Raw genomic sequence first — 19,276 nt, forward strand, 5'->3', positions numbered from 1 at the left:
GTAAGTTCCAGTGACTCGGTACTGCTCAGGGCTGTCTCCTTTGTTGAAAAATGGTGCTAGTTGCAGAGCAGGTGTTGAGTGGAACCGGGAGAGAAGCGAGCAGTCAGTGGGGGACGAGCCTTGTGTAGGACTAGCTCTTTCCTGGGACCCTAAGCTGAGGGGATCTGAACTGGCGCAGAACCTCTGGGCTGGATTTGCACTCCACCGGGCACCCTCTGTGGCACTTGACCCCCAGCCCCTCCTACTGACCTGTTCCTGCCTTTATTTTTCTCAGCTGTGATGGGGACTGGTCCTGGGCCAGGTGTCATGGTCAGACGAGGCGTGTTGGAGGGTCCAGTGGGGGACCACCCCTGGCCCTCTGAGCAGCTCGATAGAGACACTGACTGGGGAGTGGTTAGGGGAAGGGCCAGGACCTGAGCTGGCAGCTTCTGGCTCTCAGGGCACCCACTTCCGTGTCCCAGCCCAGCCCAGACGGGGGCAGATGTCTAACTCCCGTGGAGAAGGACGCAGCCCTGAAGGCAGATGTGGTCACTAGTTAAGCACGTAACTTGCTACCTTCTACTCATGTGGCTCTAGAAGATGCTTCATATGATGTCAGGGTCGGCTAATAAAGCCACCCCACTTTCTCCTGCCAATCCTTGAGCCCAGAATCACTGGGGCAGGGCCTGCTCAGGCCGCACCTCCCACCACAGCTGGGTTTTAGCAGAGAGGCCTGGGTTTCTAAAGCAGGAGTAAGTCTTTGAAGCATTGTTTTGGCCAAGAATTCATTCTCGTTTTCCCAAAAGAAGATTCCCTGTGCAATGGCCAGATAAAAACCATGTATTCTCCCCCCAAAAAACAAAAAACACGTATTCCATGAGTCCTGGGCATAATTTACTCTTTGCATAGGTATAAATTAGAATCTGGAGATAAGAAAGGTAAGAGCCCAATGGTGCAGCATTTGTGACAGAAGAGCTGGGCAGAGGTGTGCGGGCCAGCGCTGGAGGAGCACAGGGTGGCCTGGGGCCTGGCCTTCAGCCCCGCTCCGCCCCGTGAGGCTCGGCCCAGGAGGGCGCCTGCCTGCATGGCAGCCCCTCTTGGCATCCGGGTTACACGGAACTGAAATCAACCAGCACCCACAGAACAGGGCTAGGAATCAAGCTCTTAGCTTTTCAGTTAAAAAAATGACCTTGAAAAGTGTTTACATAATAACAGCAGGGCCAGCTGAGGCAAAAACCCTGACTCCCACCCCTGCCCTCCCCCACCCCAACCCCCCATAGAAAAAAGCCAGAAAGGAAGCAACTGAGCAAGAGCTGGAAGAGCCCTGAGGGGGTGCCAAGGGTGAGGGCCCCTGACTCAGGGGCCGGATTGAGATGGGGCACAAGTCACACAGTCCTCCCACCATGACACCTGAATATCACCCTGTCATCACTGGGCCACCAGGGGAGCCAGGGCGTCCTCTGCCTGCACCCTTTCAGCTGGCCCCCGACGCACCCTGGGGGATGTGGCAAACGTGCTAGGGACAGGCAGGCCCCACCCCCACATCAGAGGAGCAGAAACAACTAGTGTCCCCAGCAGAGGGGCCCTTCCAAGGATCCCAGGAGCTGACCTAGGGTACAAAAAGCCCCACGGCCCACCTCACGCCAGGACAAGCACAGTGTATAGAAGCCCTTGGAGGACCCTGTGGGCCAAGCTCCCCAGGGTCGATGGAACTGGCTTCGGCAAGAGCCCAGCCGCCAGCTCCCAGGAGCTGCCTGCCTGCAGCCCGTCCCAACCGGAACTGCGGGCACCCTCCTCCCATGGGGCCTCAATTCCCTGCCCCGAGCCCTAGCTTGTGCCCCCGTGGCTTTGGCATGTGCATCACACACCACACACCTCCCAATAGAGCTTCCTGGGTGCCAGCCCCTCCGCCGTGGGCAAGGGGCAGTCAGTCAGGTCTTGCCCACGGCTGCGGGATGTGTCCACCATCACCTCCCCTGCCTCTCAGTCCCACATGATATGCTACATATGTACAGCCTCCCAGGAGGGGAGGCAGACCCTGGTGCCCGGCGTGAGAACGGAGGATGGAAAGATTGGAGCCAGCTGAGCCCTGGAGCTGCCGCTGCTGGGAAAGCCCGGCACATCTATGTCCACTGGGCAAGGGCTCCTGCTCCTGGAAGTCAGTGCGCTGATCAAGCATGTGGGGAAGCGCAGGGGTGCTGCTCCCCGACACCCGGAGAAGGGGCGTGGCGGGCCTCCCCGCTGGCTGGCAGCAGTGCAGGGGCGCCTAGTGGGCGGGCTCCCCATGCACCCTGAAGCGGTAGATGCAGGTGTACTCAGGGTGGCCCCAGTTAGTCAGGATCCGCAGCTCCACCACCTGGTAGGTGGCCATTTTGGGGTCCTGGGTGGAGAAGAAAGAGGTTACGAGTGTCGGAGCCCTCAGCCCTCACTGGCAGCAGGCAGGCGGGGAGGTGCCACCCCTCGGGCCAGGACCCCTGCCCTGGGGCCTCTGAGACCTGGACTTCCCAGCTCCTGTCTTCAGACCCTGCAGGAGTGTCCAGCTGGTGGGCCAAGGGGCTCCAGAGGCCTCCCACCGGGGCCACCCCCGGAGCCACGGAAGAAAGGCCTGTGGCTGAGCACCGGCCCATTCATCCCAGCCGACAACCCACAGGAGCGCCTAGTGACGGCGGCACTGCCCTCGCGGAGTCTGCGGCTGTGCTGATGTTGGGAAAGAATCCCTTTCTTTGAACGAAGCAGAATTTCTTTTCTTTCTCAAGTTGCCATCAGGCGTCTGTCTTCTATGCTCCACAGCCAGTTTTGAGGCAGCTTTCGATGCCCAGCACAGTGCCTCCTGCTCTTCCTCCCCCCTCCAGCCTCCTGTCCTCCACTCGCTCCTACAGGCAGTCTACACACACCCTGAGAAACCCCGGCTACTCCATGGCTTCGTTATCGCCTGGAGCTCACAGCCCAGTCTCCGCCAGGCCGGGTGACAGCTCCACGGGACCGCCTGACAGGTGCCTGCCCCCGTCTGCATTAGCCTCTTGGCTGCCCTCCCCACCTTCCCCTTCCCTACTGTGTCCGCCACCTCTCCATCCTCCGGGTGAACACCGATCGTCAGCTCTGGCTTGCTTTCCTACAACCACGTCCCGACTCTCCCTGTCTCCAGGCTTGTCCCCGTGGACTCACCATGTACACGGCCACAGTGATATACTGCACATCATCCTGTCACTTCTCGGCCTAAAACAGCACTGCCCACCCCCTTCCACCCCCACCCTGAGGGCTGAGACTCTTTGGCCTGGTGTCCAGGCTCTCTTCCTGCCACTGGCCCTTCGCCTCACATCCCGACCTCACGCCAGTGTACTCCGCTCCTCCCCTGGGGGAGGCCGCAGGTTCCTGGGCCCCCGCAGCCCCGAGGAATCAGCCTCCTGGGGGAGCTGGGGCTCTGCCCTTCTGGGAAGTCGCTAACACAGCTGTCTCTGTTCCATGCCTCGGGCTGCAAGAGGGCAGGCGCTGTGGTTTCCTGTCTGAACCCGGGGCCTGGCACAGGGTAGTGGGCAGGGAAGTGAGTGTGCCACCTCTGCTGGCACAACACAATCCTGTACCTGAAAATAGAATGTCTGGATGGGCTCCCCGTCCTGGTTGTAGGTGAACTGGCCAAGAGGCGTCCCCTCCTGCTGCAGGTCTTCATCAAACCCCTGGGAAGAGCACAGGATGAGGCAAGAGCTGCTCCTGGACACGCGCCCGGCCACCGAGAGTGCCTCCCTCCGTGCCCACCGTCCCCTCCCCCCTGGTGGGCTGCAGGGGACCTGAGCACGGGAAACAGGCTGCTGTGGGGTCTGTGACAGACAAGTCGCTTCACTCCTTGGGCCTGTTTTTCCCTCCGTAGCCTGAGACAACTGGGATCGAAGTCCCATTTCCCACCCTGGCCCCATCTCTTCCAGATCTGCTCCCCGCCCCCAGCCAAAGAGTGACCCCCAACTTTATCCTCAGTAAGGCCCCCAGGCCCTCCTGCAGCTCGCCTCGGGCCCGCACAGGGGGGATAGATACTCACAAAGACAGCAAAGTCCTTGGGGGCACTGGAGATGGTGCTATTGGGTGACAAGGACTTGGGCACATGCTCTAAGGTGACAGCAGTGGGGCGGATGCGCGCAGAGAGGCGGACCACGGCAAAGCCCTGGGGCCCCTGGAAGGCCCAGCAGTTGCCTGGATGCACATCTGGCTGGAAGGGAAGAGCCGGGTCAGGGCAGGGCTGGGGACAGAGCCGCCCCAGCTGCACAGGCGACTGCTCGGGACACTGCTGTCCCTGCCTGGTCCCTACCTGGAGGATGACGCGGGGCGACTGCGAGTGGTACCACAGCGGGATGCCGAAGAGGCTGAGGAGGGCCGTCTTGGTCTCATAGGTCTCGGAACATCGGGTGCTGATCACACTGGCCCCTGACCCAGGAAAGAAAGGAGTGTGGGGGCCTGGGGCCTGGGGAGCAGGGGAGGGAGACCAGACAACCAGCTCAGCAGCCAGAAGGACCTGCTTAAAGGGCTGAGGCCGCCCAGGGGGGACCGCTATTGCCCGTGTCCTCTCTGAGGACGGAGGGCAGATGCCCAGGCCCAGCCTGCACACCCAGCCCAGACCACAGGGCAGCTGTAAACAGCCTCATCCCCGCCAAGGATGGCGCCGGCACATCACGGGCCTTTGTGGTGAGTTCGGGGTTGGGTGATGTCTGATGCGCCCCGCTTGCCTCGCACACGGCTGCTCCGGCAGATGCCAGCGGCCAGTGCGGGGACCAGGGCTCGGCTGCGGAAGGAGAGCGGGGCACGCACCTCCGGACTCCAGCGCGTAGTCCACCATCCCGATGCGGTCCTCACTGTAGCGCTTCAGGGCCTGGTTTACGATGCGGTGCACCTCCTAGAACAGGCACCAGAGCAGGGGTGACGGGAGGCAGACGGCCACCCTCGGACCGCCCCTGCCGGGCCCTTCTGTGCTTGCACCACGCTGGGTCCCAGGGCATAGTTTCTCACCTCCTCTGTCACCCCGATCACGCCTTCCTTCTGCAGCCTCAGCCCCACGCTGGCCACCGCCTCCCTCGCCGACTTGCCCTGCATCTCGGCCACGTGGCTGAGGATCTTGCCCTCCAGCTCCTGCAGCCGAGCCTGCATCTCCTCGCGCTGAAGGAGCCCCGAGCGGGCCCCCCCACCTTGGAGAAGGAACTGACTGACCCAGGCAGGGAACTGGGACTCCACCTGGGACCGGAAAGAGGTCTCACTGTGGAGGCCAGCAGGGCAGAGCCTGGCTGGGGAGAGAGGCAGGGAAGGGGTGCAGGCCTGGGAGGGGAGGGCCAGCATGTGCCTGCTCGGGCCACACAGATGAGAGAGTTATGAATGACCCCTCCCTGGCTCCCAACACAGGAAGACAACATCTGTGTCAAGTCCAGGGCCAGGCCCCATGGGACTAAGGCTGCAGGGGCAGGAAACTGTCCCCTACAGATGCCAAGGACAGATGGTCTCAGAGGGCGGGTGCTCAGCAGGGGACCTGGACGGCTCGGACTCACGTCATCCCGCACGGCCTGGAGCTGCTGCGGCAGGAGGCCCACTTGGTCCGCCACCGAGCTCTGCTTCAGGGCCAGGGCTGCCAGCTCCTGGCGCAGGCCTGCCAGCTGGCCCTCCAGCCGCCCCAGCTCCTTCATGGAGTTCTCCCGGAAGGACTCCTGGGTCATCCTAGTCCCAGAGAGAGGAGAGTGAGCCTTGGATGCGGGGAAAACAAGAGGACCCCTCACTGGCTCCTGATGGGAGGCGTGCCCACGCACACAGGCGACGCAAGGCCTGCTCGGGGAGATCCTGGCTGTGAGCACAGCGCCAGGTTTGCCTGACCCAGGGAGCTCATTCCTGAGCCCAGATCCATCGTTCACTCGGCCTCTGCCGCTCGCCCCCCCATGAGCAGATGTCCAGGGCAGGGGAGGCAGCGTGTGAGGGTGTGCAGAGAAGATGGTATGTCTACATGAACCCACGAATCCCAGTCTCTTGCCGTGCCCACCCCAGCCTCCACTGCCCTCAAACACAGGCTTCAGCACGCGGTCCTGACCTGGCTTTCAGCCATCCCTCTCTCTGCTTAAAACAGTCAGAACAGGCTCTGGAGCGCTGCTCCCCAGTCCTGCCTGGGGTGGGAGGCATAGGGCAGGGGGAGGGGCAGGCCTAGGCCAGACGGCAGCCCATTACCTGTGCCACTCGGACTTCAGCTGCTGGAGTCGGTCCTCAGACTCCTGTTGCAGGCACAAGGGAGAAACGCGCCATGTCAGGCTCAGAGCAATTGCCTTTCGGGATCTGTTCCCTTTGGGGTGTCTTTGCCTAACCACTTCCCTGCCCCAGGGTCTCCCATCTGCTCCAGCAAATGTCAAACTGGCCTCCGGGTCAAGGTCCTTGTGCCGGTCTCACCGGATCTGGGGCCCTTAAGCATTCATACACCCACTCACTCACTCACTCATTCAGCACGCCAAACCCAACACCACGGCCACTTGACTGTACCCCTCCTGTCCCAGCAGCTCCCAGTGTGTCCCTGGAGAGCATTCCAGCCCAGGTGGGTTCAGTTCAAGCAGAAGTCAGGGGACTCCCCCAACCCCCGCCCCCACCCCACCCCATGTCTACACAAGTCCTTCGGGCGGCCAAGGTGCTCCCTCGGCCCTAGAACAGAGGTTGAGTTGGGTCAGGGCCCATGTGGCCAGTGCCCAAGCCCACCTGGGAGGCCCGGACTATCTTCTTGAAGAGGTCTTCTGCGTCCTGCTGGTGCTCTGCCCTCAGGGAGACCAGCTCTTCCTGTGGGCACAGCGGGAGGGCGGGGTGTCACGGAGCTGCGCTCAGAGGGCCCCTAACCACCAGTAAGTGGTGTGAATGCAACCCAGTCCAGGCCTATTTGATGGCACCCTCAGCTCCCGCCTCTGCCACAGTGCTTCCTGGGGCACTGCACACCCACGGGGTGCCGGGCACTGTAGTCCACGTGCTCCCAGCGGGCAGGGGCGTGGGTGCAGACAGGAGAGCGTCCGTGTGAGAGAGGAGGACACTGAGACTGCCTCTCGCACGTCAGGGTGCGCAGGGTCCCCCCCTCCCCGCACCCCCCCCTCCTTCCGCCCACGGTGTCACCCCCAGGCGGCACTCAGCTCTAGCCGAGACCGCAGCTCCTCCCGCACCTGGATCCGGGCCGCGGTGTCCCTGCGGAAGTCCTCCTTCAGGGCGGCCTCGCGGCGGCTCACCAGCCCCTCCAGGAGCGCCAGCGTGTCCTCCTGGCTCAGGCCGCGGCCCCCACCCTCGCCGGCCGCCCCCTGCCGCAGCTCCAGGCGTTCCAGGCGCATGGCCTCCTTCTGCCACGCGGAGGAAAACTCGGCGGCAAGGGCTTCCAGGCGCCGCTCCAGGGAATGCACCCGGGACAGAATGCGCTGCTCAGCCTGCAGGCGGGGAGAAGCCCAGAGGGGAGAGGCCTGCAGCCACAGTGCTTCCTGGACGGGAAGGAGCCTCAGACCCTGTGAACACTGCCCCACCGGTGGCAGCAGCTAAATGGGTTCGGTGGGCGTGGTGACAGCACAGCACAGGGTACGGGACACACGGCGGCTGAGGGGTCTGATCCCCAAGGAGGGGTGCACGTGGGACAGGAGACGGGGACATAGGGCCCTCCCAGGAGAGGGTCCGAATGGATGGCCACAGGGGGCTGGGTGAGCCCACCCCCTTCCCTGTCGGTGCACGTGTGCCAGAGGGAGGGGCTAAGAGGCTCAGCTGACTGTCAATGGCTCCCACTTCTTCCGTCGGTAACTACGGCTAAAAGACCACTAATCTCAAAGGCCTTTCTTTTTCCTCTTGAACTGGACGCCCACAGAGAAGACAGCACACAAGTCATGTGGACCTGAGGGTGGCATCTGATAGCGTGCCATGAATTTTGAGAACCTTGTTGGCTTCACCACGAAAATCTTTGCCAAGAGAAAGCATAACACACAGCCTGTCAACTACCAAACGGCAAGGCCACTGGGTACAGAGGTCAAGTCTGATTTTCAAAAATTCCACTTTTTTGGCATGACTCAAAAAGCAAACAAACAGTAAAAAGTCACGCTTGTAACATCTGCCCCTCCACCCGGTGCCCGCACCACCCCCTCCCAAACAAGGCAACTATTTTTATTAGTGTCTTTATGCAAATGTAACTTTTTCTTTTCTTTTCTTTTATAAAAAAAGGTGGTCCTGAAATTGAATTGTATCTAATGTCTTTACTAATGATTAAAAAAGGAAGTTTTATAAATGCCAGAATGTCATCAAAGTAAACTCAGCAAGATACATCCAAAGTTAAATAACTGCAATAGTTTTAATTTTTCATTGTGGCCCTCAGGACCTGTGCACATACCGGCTGGTTATTGGTGCACTTCACACAGACACACACACACACACACACACACATGCACACACGCACGCAAAACGCACACGTGCACGCACACACACACGCAAAACCGCGGGCACACACACATATGCGCGTGCGCACACATACACGCACACACACATACGCGCATGCACACACACATACACGCGCACACACACACACGCACACGGACTGCAGGCTCTTTGAGGGTGCAGCCTGGGCCTATCTCCTCTGCCCCTGGCAGGTTGCAGGAGTGGCCCCTGTCCTCTCGGGGCCGCAGGTGCACCTGTGGGGCGTGGCCGGGCAGGTGCCCCCATAGAGAAGGGGGGCCTGTCTCCTGCTTGAATCTAGACTGGCTCTGGGTTTGCTGAGGCCAACAGGATGTGGAGGACGCTAGTTCCAGCCGAGGCCTCGAAGGGCCTGGCCTGATTCTGCTCTTCTGGAACCTGCACGGCTGCTGTGAGAACACAACCGGCCTAGCCTGCTGGACAACAAAAGCGCGGGGAGCCCAGCCGCCCGCTGACCCACCAGCCATGTGGAGCCCAGCCAAGGCCAGCCTGTCCGTGCTCGGACCAGAAGGGCCAGCCAGGGGGCCCACAGACTCGTAGCTAGTTCAACGCTTGTACTCTAAGGCACGAATTTTAGGGGACGATTATCTGTGCTAACAGATAACTGACCAAGATACCACCTTATTCATAGAAGTGCTCAGTAAATATAGGATGGGGCAAAAGTAGGTTTACAGTGGTGAGTACACGAAACACAGAGTTTATTTTTGTATTATTTATTAAGTATTGTGTTATTTTCATACGAACAACTGTAAACCTGCTTTTGCCCACCCTGTACTTGTGAGACTGTGGGAAGGAACACAGCGATAAGACGACTTGTCTGATTCCTGTCCTCCTGTTTCCTGTGCTTAGGACGGTGGGGACCGTGGGGCAGTTCTGAGTCATATCTGAGCCGACTGCCTCCCAATATGTCCACTCCGAATGGTAGAGAAAGGGGTGCCCGGGGGACTAGGGTGCCCCAGCGAGGACGGCACCTCTCTCAGCTGTGTGCCAGGTACAGGTGGGCCAGTCCACGTGCAGGGAAACCAGCGGCGGCGGCGGGAGCCTGCTCTCAGGCACTCACCTGGGAATGTGGGGCGTCTCTGGCCTCCCACACCTCATGCTGCTGGCTGCTGCCCTTCGCTGCCCACCAGGAAACCAAGGTGGGGTGGACCGTGTGCAGGCCGTAGGGGTAGAAATTCCAGGCACCTGGACACAGGCGAGAGGCTGGTTACCTGGCTGGTTATGAAGGCGCACATGCTAAGGGCTTCGCCTACACAGGTGCCCAGGCTCAGGGAGGACCCAGGAGAGCCAGACAGGCGTGGCCTAGGGCCCCGGGCGCAGGTGCCCAGGCTCGGTCCGACCCACTCGTCCTGCCTCCTTCCCTTTCTGGCCGGTGATCCCATCCCTCTAGTTTTCAGCTCTGCTCAGCACTGCCTCCGCCCCAGTGCCCTGCGCCGCTGGCTCCGCAGCCCCATTGGGCAGCTCTTGTCCTACCGTCCCCTGGGCGGCGGGTCAGCTCACCGTAGGTCAGGCCTGTCAGGAGCAGCAGCAGCAAGAGGAACCACAGGAACGTCCTCAGGGACGAGAAGCGCCTGGACCGGGGTGGGTGGGGCGGGCGGGGGAGGCGGACACGTCAGAGGCTCGGGCCTCTTGCTCCCCGGGAGTCCCTGAGATTGTTTCCGAGTGCTCAAGTAATGGGGACAATGAGGACCCTGTGGATCTCACTGATCTTATTACAAATAAGCAGTGAGTCTTTAAAAACACTAAAATTTTCATGTACAGAGGCCCCCTATGCAAGCAAACATAGGAAAAAGTATGGAACTCCTTAAACAACGTTTTCTTTTTAGAAAAATGGGAACGCTTTTCTCGGTGCCATGAATCCATCCTCACCCTCTTCTCAGCACAGCTGGCCCCCCTCCAACCAGGATACAGCCAGAGGGACCCTGACTTCTGGCCTCGATCCTCTTCCTTAGCTAACTGCCGGATCCCAAATCCCAGCACAAACCCACAGCCTCAGGCAGCTCCTGAAGTTGAGGAGGACCCTGGGGTCCAGGTCGCCACGGGGCCGGGGCTAGAGCCAAGGCCCCACCAGCAGGAAGGGGCCGGGCTGGCCTGAGACTCAGCCTGGGACTTTCTGACTCATTGTCCAGGAGGAGTCTCGCTCACCTGGTTAGAACGAAGACGTCGAGGAGGGAGGCAGCCGTCGTCAGGCGGTACCAGGTGGTGCCGACCCACCAGTAGAGGAGTCCGAAGAGCCGGCCTGGAAGAGGGGCCAGCAGGCCGAAGTGCCACCCTGAGGAGCAGGGCCTGCAGTCGTGGCTGCAGAGCACCCCTCTCCCCCTGCGGTCCCTGCCTCGCCACACCCCCTCCAGGCACCTCTGTCCTGGCCGCTGGCCACCAGTCCCTCTAACCCCCCCACCCCCCACCCACTCCACCAGCGCCCTCCGCCCTCCACCCTCTGCCCTGCGCCACAGCCGCTCCTGCCCTTCCAACTGCGAGGATGTTCCCATGGCTCTTGGCCCCTGTGATTATTCTAGAATGAGCTTCCCCGGTGGTCCTACAGCCCCTCTGGGTAGGCTGGACACCCAGGAGAGATGGGTGAGAAGGGGCTGCTGTAGGGAATGGAGACAATCGTAAACGGAACAGCCAGCACCCACCTGGGAAGGTGACCACCGTCCAGAAGAAAGAGCCTGCCCGCGAGACCGCGCCCCTCAGCTGTGAGCCGGAGCCCTGCTGGGCCGCCTGTGAGTACCCTGCAGGGAGGGAGCGGCTGTCTGTCCTCTCAGGAGAGCCTGGGACGGGCACTGCCTGCCACTGTCTTCTCCTTCAGCCCGCGCACTGGGACCCCGGACCATTCTCCACATCCCAGTGCCACACAGGCTGGCACCCAGTCGGCCAGTAAGCGTCTTCCCATGAGCTCCCTGCCTGCACCCCTCCCCTCAACCACTGTTCAGACCAGACCCAGGGGCCGTGCACCTCCTCGCGTGCAGCAGCGGGAAACGCTTGCTGGAAGTGAGCAGACAATGGAGTTGACCTTGACTCTAGGCCTAGTGGGGCAGGGACGGCCCATTGTGTTGGGGGACACCCCAGGCTGGGGTTCAGGGCGCTACAGGCACAGGAGGGACGCCAGAGGGTCTGCGGGGGCGCCTACCCGACAACAGGCTCCCTCGAGCTGTCAGGGAGCCCGGGCGGCGGTCCTGGAACCCGGCTGAGTGTCGCCTACCTACGTAGTCGTCCTCAGAGGAGTAGCCGGAGGAGGACCCCGGGAAGTCCTCGGAGAGCTTGGCCCCCACCAGCCCGTTGATTTTGCTGCTCTCGGTGTCCCCGGTGCCTCTCCTCCTCCTCACCGGCAGGTCCTCACCTGCGGAGGGAAGAAGGCGGGGTTCTCCTGGGCAGAGATGCCGAGGAGGGGACTCGGGGAGCCCCGGGGGACACCCTGGTGGACTCTGTCCTCGGCCCCTCCCGGGAGGGTGAGCTGGGCCCAGCCCCTGTCTCCTGGGCTCGGAGCCGCCACGGGGCTCCTCTATCATCCGCAGGGACCTGGGAGCTGAGGCCTGGGAGCCCCCCGCTGGCCCCGCGGGGTCAGGCACCGGGTGAGGGAGTGGGAAGCAGAGCCCAGGAGGAGGGTTCCACTCACTCCAGTAGGCGGCACTGTGCAGCTGGTCATCGAGGACGGAGCTCCGGGCCAGGGAGGCGGCCCGGGGGCTGCCGTAGTAGGACTCCCTGACCACGGACTCGCTGTAGTAGGTGTGTGTGTCCGCGGGGCCCAGCTGGGGCGCCGGGGAGAGGCGCTTCGTGCTGCTGGGTTTCCTCTTCGCGGTCCTGCGGGGTCAGCCAGGAGGGAAGGGGAAGGTGAGCCAGGTCAGGAGGAGGCTCGGCAGCCGGGCCCTCCTGCAGTGAGTGGGTTGGCCTTGTTGCTAGGCAACTAACAGCCCCGGGCTACAGGCCCGCAGAGCAGAGCTCAGGTAGCTCCTTGGCTCCCATTATCTCCCCATCTCACCAGCAGGGAGATGGTCAAGGTGATGAGTCAAGATTCAAATCTAGGTCTCTAACTTCAAAGCCAGGCGGTTTTTCTCACGCCTCTAATGATCAGTAATTCCTACAACCCACGGAAAACCTAGACAAGCCCGACCTGCCTCCAGGGGCCGCAGGGGCTGTCTGAGGGCTCCTGTCTGCGAGGGGGGCAGGATGAGGAGGGCCCCTGTCTCACTCATTTCCTGCTGCCCTGGGACCACTCCCCTCCTCGGGGCTTGGCTGCCGCTCCTGAGGCCCTGCCCGCGCTGAGACACAGAGTGCAGGTCCGCGTGCCGGTTCCAGGGGGCATGACGGAGGCCTGCCCTCACAGGGCAGGGGTTTCCGGCCTGGCTTTTTCTTGAAGCTGCCTCTCCCCACTTCCTGTTCTCTGAACACAAGGCCGTGGCCTGGCTTACAGGAGGGGGAAGTGGTACTCATCCTGGCCTCCTCACAGGAGTGGATGTCCCCTGGCCTGGACATGGGCGTCTTATCTCTGCCCATGAAGGTCACAACAGGGAGAGGCCGTGCAGGGATGCCCAGCCCTCTGCTCTGCACAGCAGCACGATCCACGGGGTGGGAGGTGGGGGGTTAGGGGTAGGGGTTGGGGGTGGGGGGTGGCAATCCCCTACCGGAAAGGACTGTCCTTAAACAGGGTGCTCTGGCTCCCCGCCACTGAGCTCCCGCCACTGCTGCTGCCGCCGTCATCGTCCCCCTGGGAGTAGCGGGTGAGGCGCTGGCTTCGACGAGACATGATGAGGTGGGATGGGGACCCTTCCCCTAAAGAGAGTCTTGGGAGAGAAAGGAGGGCCGGTGAGGCTTGGGGCTGTGGTAGACCCTACCTGGCGGAGGAGAGACAAAGCATTTTAGCCTTCAAAACAGCCTTCGCTGTGGGAGACAGCCCTCCCCACCCCCTGCAGCCCGCACCTGCCCTGGGCCCACTCGGTGCCCAGGCAGCCTCTTTCCACCAGGTTTGCTAATTTTCAGTTTATCTGTCACTGAGCTCCGTGAGAGCCAGAACTGTCCTTCCGCAGCCGTTGGCATGTGGCACACGAGAGGCACAGGCGATGCTACATGAACGTCTCAATCACTGCGGCCGGCACAGACCCCCCAGCCCAGCCGCTCCACTGCACGCCTCTCCCGAGAGCAGGGGCCACTCCCATCCTCGCCGTTTCCCGGGGGAACAGGCTTTCCTTTTCTTTCCTGTAGCTCTACTCATGGGCCAGGGCCCCAGACAAACTGACTCCAGAGACCCTTTCCCAGCCCCAGCCCCCTGCACTCTAACAGGGGCTGTATGCTGGGTCCCCTCAGCTAGTTACTGTCCCGCCGCATCAGGACACCTCGTCGTCATGGTGATGATAAAACACTCAGTAAATGCCTCCTAGGTACCTGGCTCCTACAAACCCATTTCTGATCCTACAAGCAAGGGAGACGTCATTAGTGCCATCGTGCAGCGGAGGGGCCTGGGACACAGCTGATGGGTGACTTGCCCACAGCCACCCGGCCCCTAAGTGACTGAGCCGGGTTGTGAGCTCAGATCTGACGGGTGACAGGGCTGGCTCTTTCCACCCCACCGTGAAGTGTTCAGGTCGTTTCAGGAGTGTGGTGTGCGGCCCCAACTAGTGTCTCTGTAGCCTCAAATATGTTCCAAACAAGCTGTAGATAAAGTTGTTACACAACAGATATTTGTTAACAAACTAACAAAACGGGCAGTGGAGCAGCAGTGTGGGAACCAAGGCTCTGGAACTGATGACGCAAGGGAGGTCCGGGTGAAAGGCCTGGCAAAAGGTGCTGTTCTGCGCTGGCCGGCTTGGCTCAGTGAAAAGATCCTCCGCCTGCGGACTGGAGGGTCCCGGGTTCCATTCCGGTCAAGGGCATGTACCTCGGTTGCAGGCTCCGGCCCTGGATGGAGCGTGTGCGAAGGCAACCAATTGATGTGTCTGTCTCTCTCCCTTCCACTCTCGCTAAAAATCAATGGAAAAATATCCTCAGGTGAGGATTAACAACAACAACAAGAACAAATGTGAGCTCTTCTTTAAAAAACAAAGAAATGCGTGTGGCCCTGCCACCCGAGGAGGACTAATAAGCTCCAGGAACCCAAAATCAAAATCCCGGATTACAACGTGGAGTGTCACCTACCACAGCCGCCTCTGCCAGCCCGTGACAGCCCCGGCGACCTCGGCCCCCTCGAGAGGGCCTGGTCCTGGACACCTGCTCTCCCTTCCAAGACTCCTGGCTGCGGTTTAAATGACTAGTTCTCTCTGACACATCCCGACTCAGGCTACGGAAACCAGAAGGTCGGGTCAGCCCAGCTGGCCGATTCTGCAAAGTCCTCTTCTGAAACGCAAGCAGCCTCACGCCCTGGCCTCCCCGGCGTCTTCGCGGTGGGACGTCTACCTGGCGTCTCCCTCTGGTTCTAGCCGGGCTTGGCAAAGGGCTGCCGGTCGGAGCCGAAGCAGGAAGTGGGCCTGGGTTCTGGTCTCTATTCCGCTCCTTATATGGTAACTCCCTCCCCTCCTGCCCTCCCCACCTGAAGCTCCAGCTGCCCACAGCCACTCCTCTTAACTCCCGCCCCACTGCGTGGAGGCCTCCGCTCGGGGGTAGAAACAAAGCAATGTGTTTACACAATACTGAAGGCCGGGCGGCGAGAATATACATATTCATGTGGACATGGGGGCGGGGGGGGGGGCGGGCTGAAAACTGTCAGCGCCTGCAGCCTCCCCAGCGCCGGAGGCACGCTGGGACCACAGAACAGAGCGCAACTGGGTTTTCACCGGAGGAAAAAGGTCAAGGCTCCTCCTCCGAAACAAAACCGGAGATGAGCCTCCGGACGCTCCAGGCTTTTGCATATGAGAGTAGACAACGCCCCCCACACGCCGGGCCCGGGAAGAAACCGCCGCTAAAACACCCCTCCCCGCTTCTGCGCTGAGCCACAGCCTCCTCTCGGCGCCACCTTCCTCCATGCGCGTCACAAACTTACAGGACAGGATCTGCCCCGTGTTCAGACTTGACGCAGATCTCGGATCGCTCCCGCGGGCCATTTCCACGCGGGGCACGCCCCGGGGCCTGGACCGCTCCAGGTGCCCCCCTCCCTGAAGCGTAGGGATGTTTACACGCCTCCCGGCTTCTCTGCTCCAGGTCGCACTCCCGCCCCCTGCTTGTCTGGGCTCTTTTTAGAACTCGGCCAAATGGGCTGCTCCTATTCCGAGTTGGGAAAGGCGGAGGCCGAGAACTGCCTGTCCCTGGACGCTGCCCGACTGGCACGAGAACATGGGCACTGCCCTGGGCCGGCTGGAGGCAGCCGGGTCCTCCCCCTCCTCCTCCCGGAGGTTCTGCCCCGGGAAGTCCCGCCTGGAGACATCCGCCCTCGGGGGGCCCATGGGCGGCCAGCCCTGGGGGCGGGGACCCGCGGCGGTGAGTCAGGGCGGCCCGGGCACCGCGCGGCCCCTCCCGACCGGCCCAGGGGCGGGCGCCGGGCGGGGCTGGAGCCGGGCCCAGCCTGGCCCGGAGAAGAAGCAGGCCAGGAGCTCGGCCATGGCCGGAGCGGCGCAGGGATGACCCGGGGTCAGGCCGGGCCCGGCGCCCGCGGGGAGGCGGACAGGGCCGGCCACCACCCTCGCCCCGCGCGTCTGCCCGCCAGGGGCCCCCGGCCGGCTGTTACCTGCTGTTCCGCGCGGGGCCGGGCGTGCGAGGCCCGCGCTGCCACCCGGGCGCGCCCCCTTCGCGTCGGGATCCCGGTGCGGCTCTCGGTGCGGGGCCCGGGCGCAGGGAGCGGCGGCGCGGGACGAGGTCGGCGGGCGGGAGCCGCGGACAATGCGGCCCGAGCACAACTGCGCGGCGTGAGTGGGGCCGGGCGGTGCGCGCGTGGCCGAGTGTGTATGTGTGCGCCTGTCTGTCAACCCTGACAGGCCGCCGCCCATTGGCTAGGCCCCGCCCGCCGCCCCGCCCACCGCCGCCGCCCATTGGGCGGTTTGAACACAAAGGCCCCGGCTGGCCCCGCCCTCCGCGTGGGCCCCGCGGGCCGGGCGCGCCCAGTTAGGAGTCCGCGCGTGGGAGACGCGGGCGCGAGGGCGACGTCTGGGCGCCGAGGACTCGGCTGCAGCCGGCGGGGGGGGCTCGGCCGGCTGTCGCTGCGCACTTGCCTGCGGCCCCGTGGGTCCCACACCGAGGGCTCCCTCGCGCGCTGCACACCACGCGTGGCCTCCTGGCCGCGGCCCCCCGGCGCCCCGCCGGCTGACTCGGCATTCGGGACGCCCGGAGATCGTGGGCGTGGGTGGCGGGGGCACAGCCGCCGGGAGGATGGCCCGCGGGGTGGGGAGCAGCGGGGAGCCGACTCCCCGGAGGGAGGCGTAGTGAGCGGTGAGCCCTCCGCGAACTCTGGGCAGCTCGTCCCAGGCGCCTGCGTGACTGTCCTCCTGGCCAGGCCCTTCTACCCATTTTGCAGACGAGGAAACTGGCGCACAGAGGTTTTAAGTGATTTGCTTCAAGTCACACACGGCTAGAAAGAGGCGACACTGAGATCAGAAGACTCTTCACATCCAAGCCCGCGTTTTCCGTTTTAGGTTGATTTGGGGGTTCAGACACGCAGGAGGCTCTGCCACCGCCCGGGCTGCCCCGGGGCCCCCAAGTCTCATTGCGGAAGCTCTGCTCTGCGAGCGGAGGAGCTGGTGCGAGCTGGCAGGAGCGCGGATGGATACCAAGGAGGGAAAGGCCGCCTGCGCCGGGGCCTGGTGCCCGGGTACCCCCCCCCCCTCCCCCTCCGGCCCAGCCTGGGAGGAGAGGACTCGCTCCCTCTGCAAGCTCTTTAGGGGAAGGCGGGACAGACGGTCGTTGTTTAACTTTAAAGTGCCGAGAGGAAGAGACGAGATGACAAAATGAGAGACAGGACCGGAAGGGGGCAGGAAGGGAGGTGACACCACACACACTCCACAGGGCACTGCGGACATTTGAAGCACAAAAAACGGGCCTCCGCCCTGCCTGCCCCACCTGGGCAATGGGGGTCTCACCTGCACTTACGCTTCTTGAAGACAATGGTGCTGGCAGTGCTGCCTCCGGGTTAGATGGAGGGCCCCCCCGAGGCCAAGGGCTGGCTCTGCCGGTCCCAGCACAGGCCTGGCTCATGTCTGAGCACCTGCCGAGAACTCAGGTCAGATTTAGGGGCAGCGTCCAGGGAGGGGCAGGGCTCTCTCTTGACCTTCTCCTCACCAGGGCGCTTCACTCCCTTCTGTTCTAGCCGATTTCAGTGGAGCCCCCAGATCCCACCATCTCCCTTGCAGAGCCTGCGTCCCTCCTCTCCCAGGGTCCTGGCCGAACCACCTCCCTCCCAGGATGTGCCTTCCACTGGTCTCCGGCAAGGGCCGTGGCCTCAGGCTGGTAGGAGGCAGGCCCTTCTCACACTGCGTTGCCTCCATGCGCCTTTAGTAGGCGAATAATGGGCCCGAAGACACGGGGTCCCAATCCCTGGAACCCGTGGATATTGCCACGCGTGGAAAGTCTTGGCAGATTCAATTAAAGGAAGGATGTTGAGATGCAGACATTACCCTGGATTATCAGGGTGGGCCTCCATGTAATCACAGTGTCCTTTTAAGAGAGAGGAGGAGGAGGAGAGGGCAGTGTGACCATCGCGGGGGGGGGTGGGGGGGTGGGGGGGTGGGGGGTGGGGAGGGGACTGGAGAATGTGGTCACAAGACAAGGAACGCTGGCGGCCACCAGGAGCTGGGGAGACGAGAAAGGGACTCTCCCCCGGAGCCCCCAGGGGGAGCGTGGTCCTGTGACAGCTTGATTTCTGCCCAGCGATTTTCATTTTGGACTTCTGGTCGCCTGGCCTGTGAGAGAGTAAGTTTGTGTCTCTGCAAGTCACCAAGTGTGTGGCAATTCGCTGCGGCGGCCACAGGGAAGTGAAAGGACCCTGGCTGCAGGGAGCTGGCAGTGTCCTCACTCTTGGTCATTTGACACAGGCACACTGCGGACCCCCCGGAACCAGTCCCTGGCCCATGTGTCCGGGCCCATGGGGGAGGCAGGCAGGTGCACCGTCATTCCACCACCGTGGGGTGTCATGGGGACGCCCTCGTCTCAGGAAGCACAGAGGAGAATTGGGAATGCTTGTTTAGGGCTCCCATGATACACCAGGCCCCTCCCTCGGTCCCGGCAGTCCTCACTGACACCGTGCGTCAGACTGTGACACCACACACACACCTGTCTCCCACCTCTCCTGCCCCCCTTCACCCCAGCCCCATCTCCCTGCCATCTGCTCACTCAGCATCTCCGCCCTTCCGGGTTCTTCTCTGTCTGGCCACCATTCATTTGGCTAGTCTTCTCCCAGCCCCACACTCCTCTTTCTCCCTGCTCCACCTTCCATCATCATCATTCTGTAAACAGTGGCAGGTGGGGTGGCGGCGTTGCCCCATCTGGAACAGGGTCTTGGGGCCTGACAGTGCAGCGGGGCCGGTATGGTTTTCTTTCTTTCTTTTTTTTTATTGATTTTTTACAGAGAGGAAGGGAGAGGAATAGAGAGTTAGAAACATCGATGAGAGAGAAACATCGATCAGCCGCCTCCTGCACATCTCCCACTGGGGATGTGCCCGCAACCCAGGTACATGCCCCTGACCGAAATCGACCCCGGGACCTTTCAGTCCGCAGGCCGACGCCCTATCCACTGAGCCAAACCGGTTTGGGCAGTTATGGTTTTTCTTCATTGCTGGACACTTTTGCCTTAGTGGCCCCTTCCTTCATAAAAATTTTTTTTAAATGATATTTTATGACATTGGTAGAAAGATGGCTGTAGTCTGGGCCTCATTCATTAGTAATTACTCATTATCGGGATATTTAATGTTCCCTCTGGGTTTCAAAGAAATGCCGATGAGAACATTTCGGTGTGCCC

General features: G+C 62.0%; 1 protein-coding gene across 1 annotated transcript; it reads right to left on the reverse strand.

Annotated features, from left to right (window-relative positions):
• Positions 1-860: 860 nt before the first annotated feature.
• Positions 861-16,287, reverse strand: SUN2 (Sad1 and UNC84 domain containing 2). The gene is made up of 18 exons (XM_081085160.1): positions 16,058-16,287; positions 13,029-13,187; positions 12,023-12,207; positions 11,609-11,746; positions 11,043-11,138; positions 10,552-10,645; positions 9,907-9,977; positions 9,467-9,591; positions 7,131-7,385; positions 6,682-6,759; positions 6,166-6,209; positions 5,502-5,667; positions 4,972-5,193; positions 4,774-4,858; positions 4,277-4,392; positions 4,010-4,177; positions 3,561-3,653; positions 861-2,359 (listed from the first exon to the last, which is right to left on the reverse strand). Exons 2-18 carry the CDS (start codon positions 13,148-13,150, stop codon positions 2,246-2,248), a joined length of 2,172 nt encoding a protein of 723 aa, XP_080941286.1. The 5' UTR covers positions 13,151-13,187; positions 16,058-16,287; the 3' UTR covers positions 861-2,245.
• Between the last annotated feature and the right edge of the window lie 2,989 nt (positions 16,288-19,276).

Source organism: Myotis nattereri (assembly GCF_964212035.1).
Source record: "Myotis nattereri genome assembly, chromosome: 2".
Classification (NCBI taxonomy): domain Eukaryota; kingdom Metazoa; phylum Chordata; class Mammalia; order Chiroptera; family Vespertilionidae; genus Myotis; species Myotis nattereri.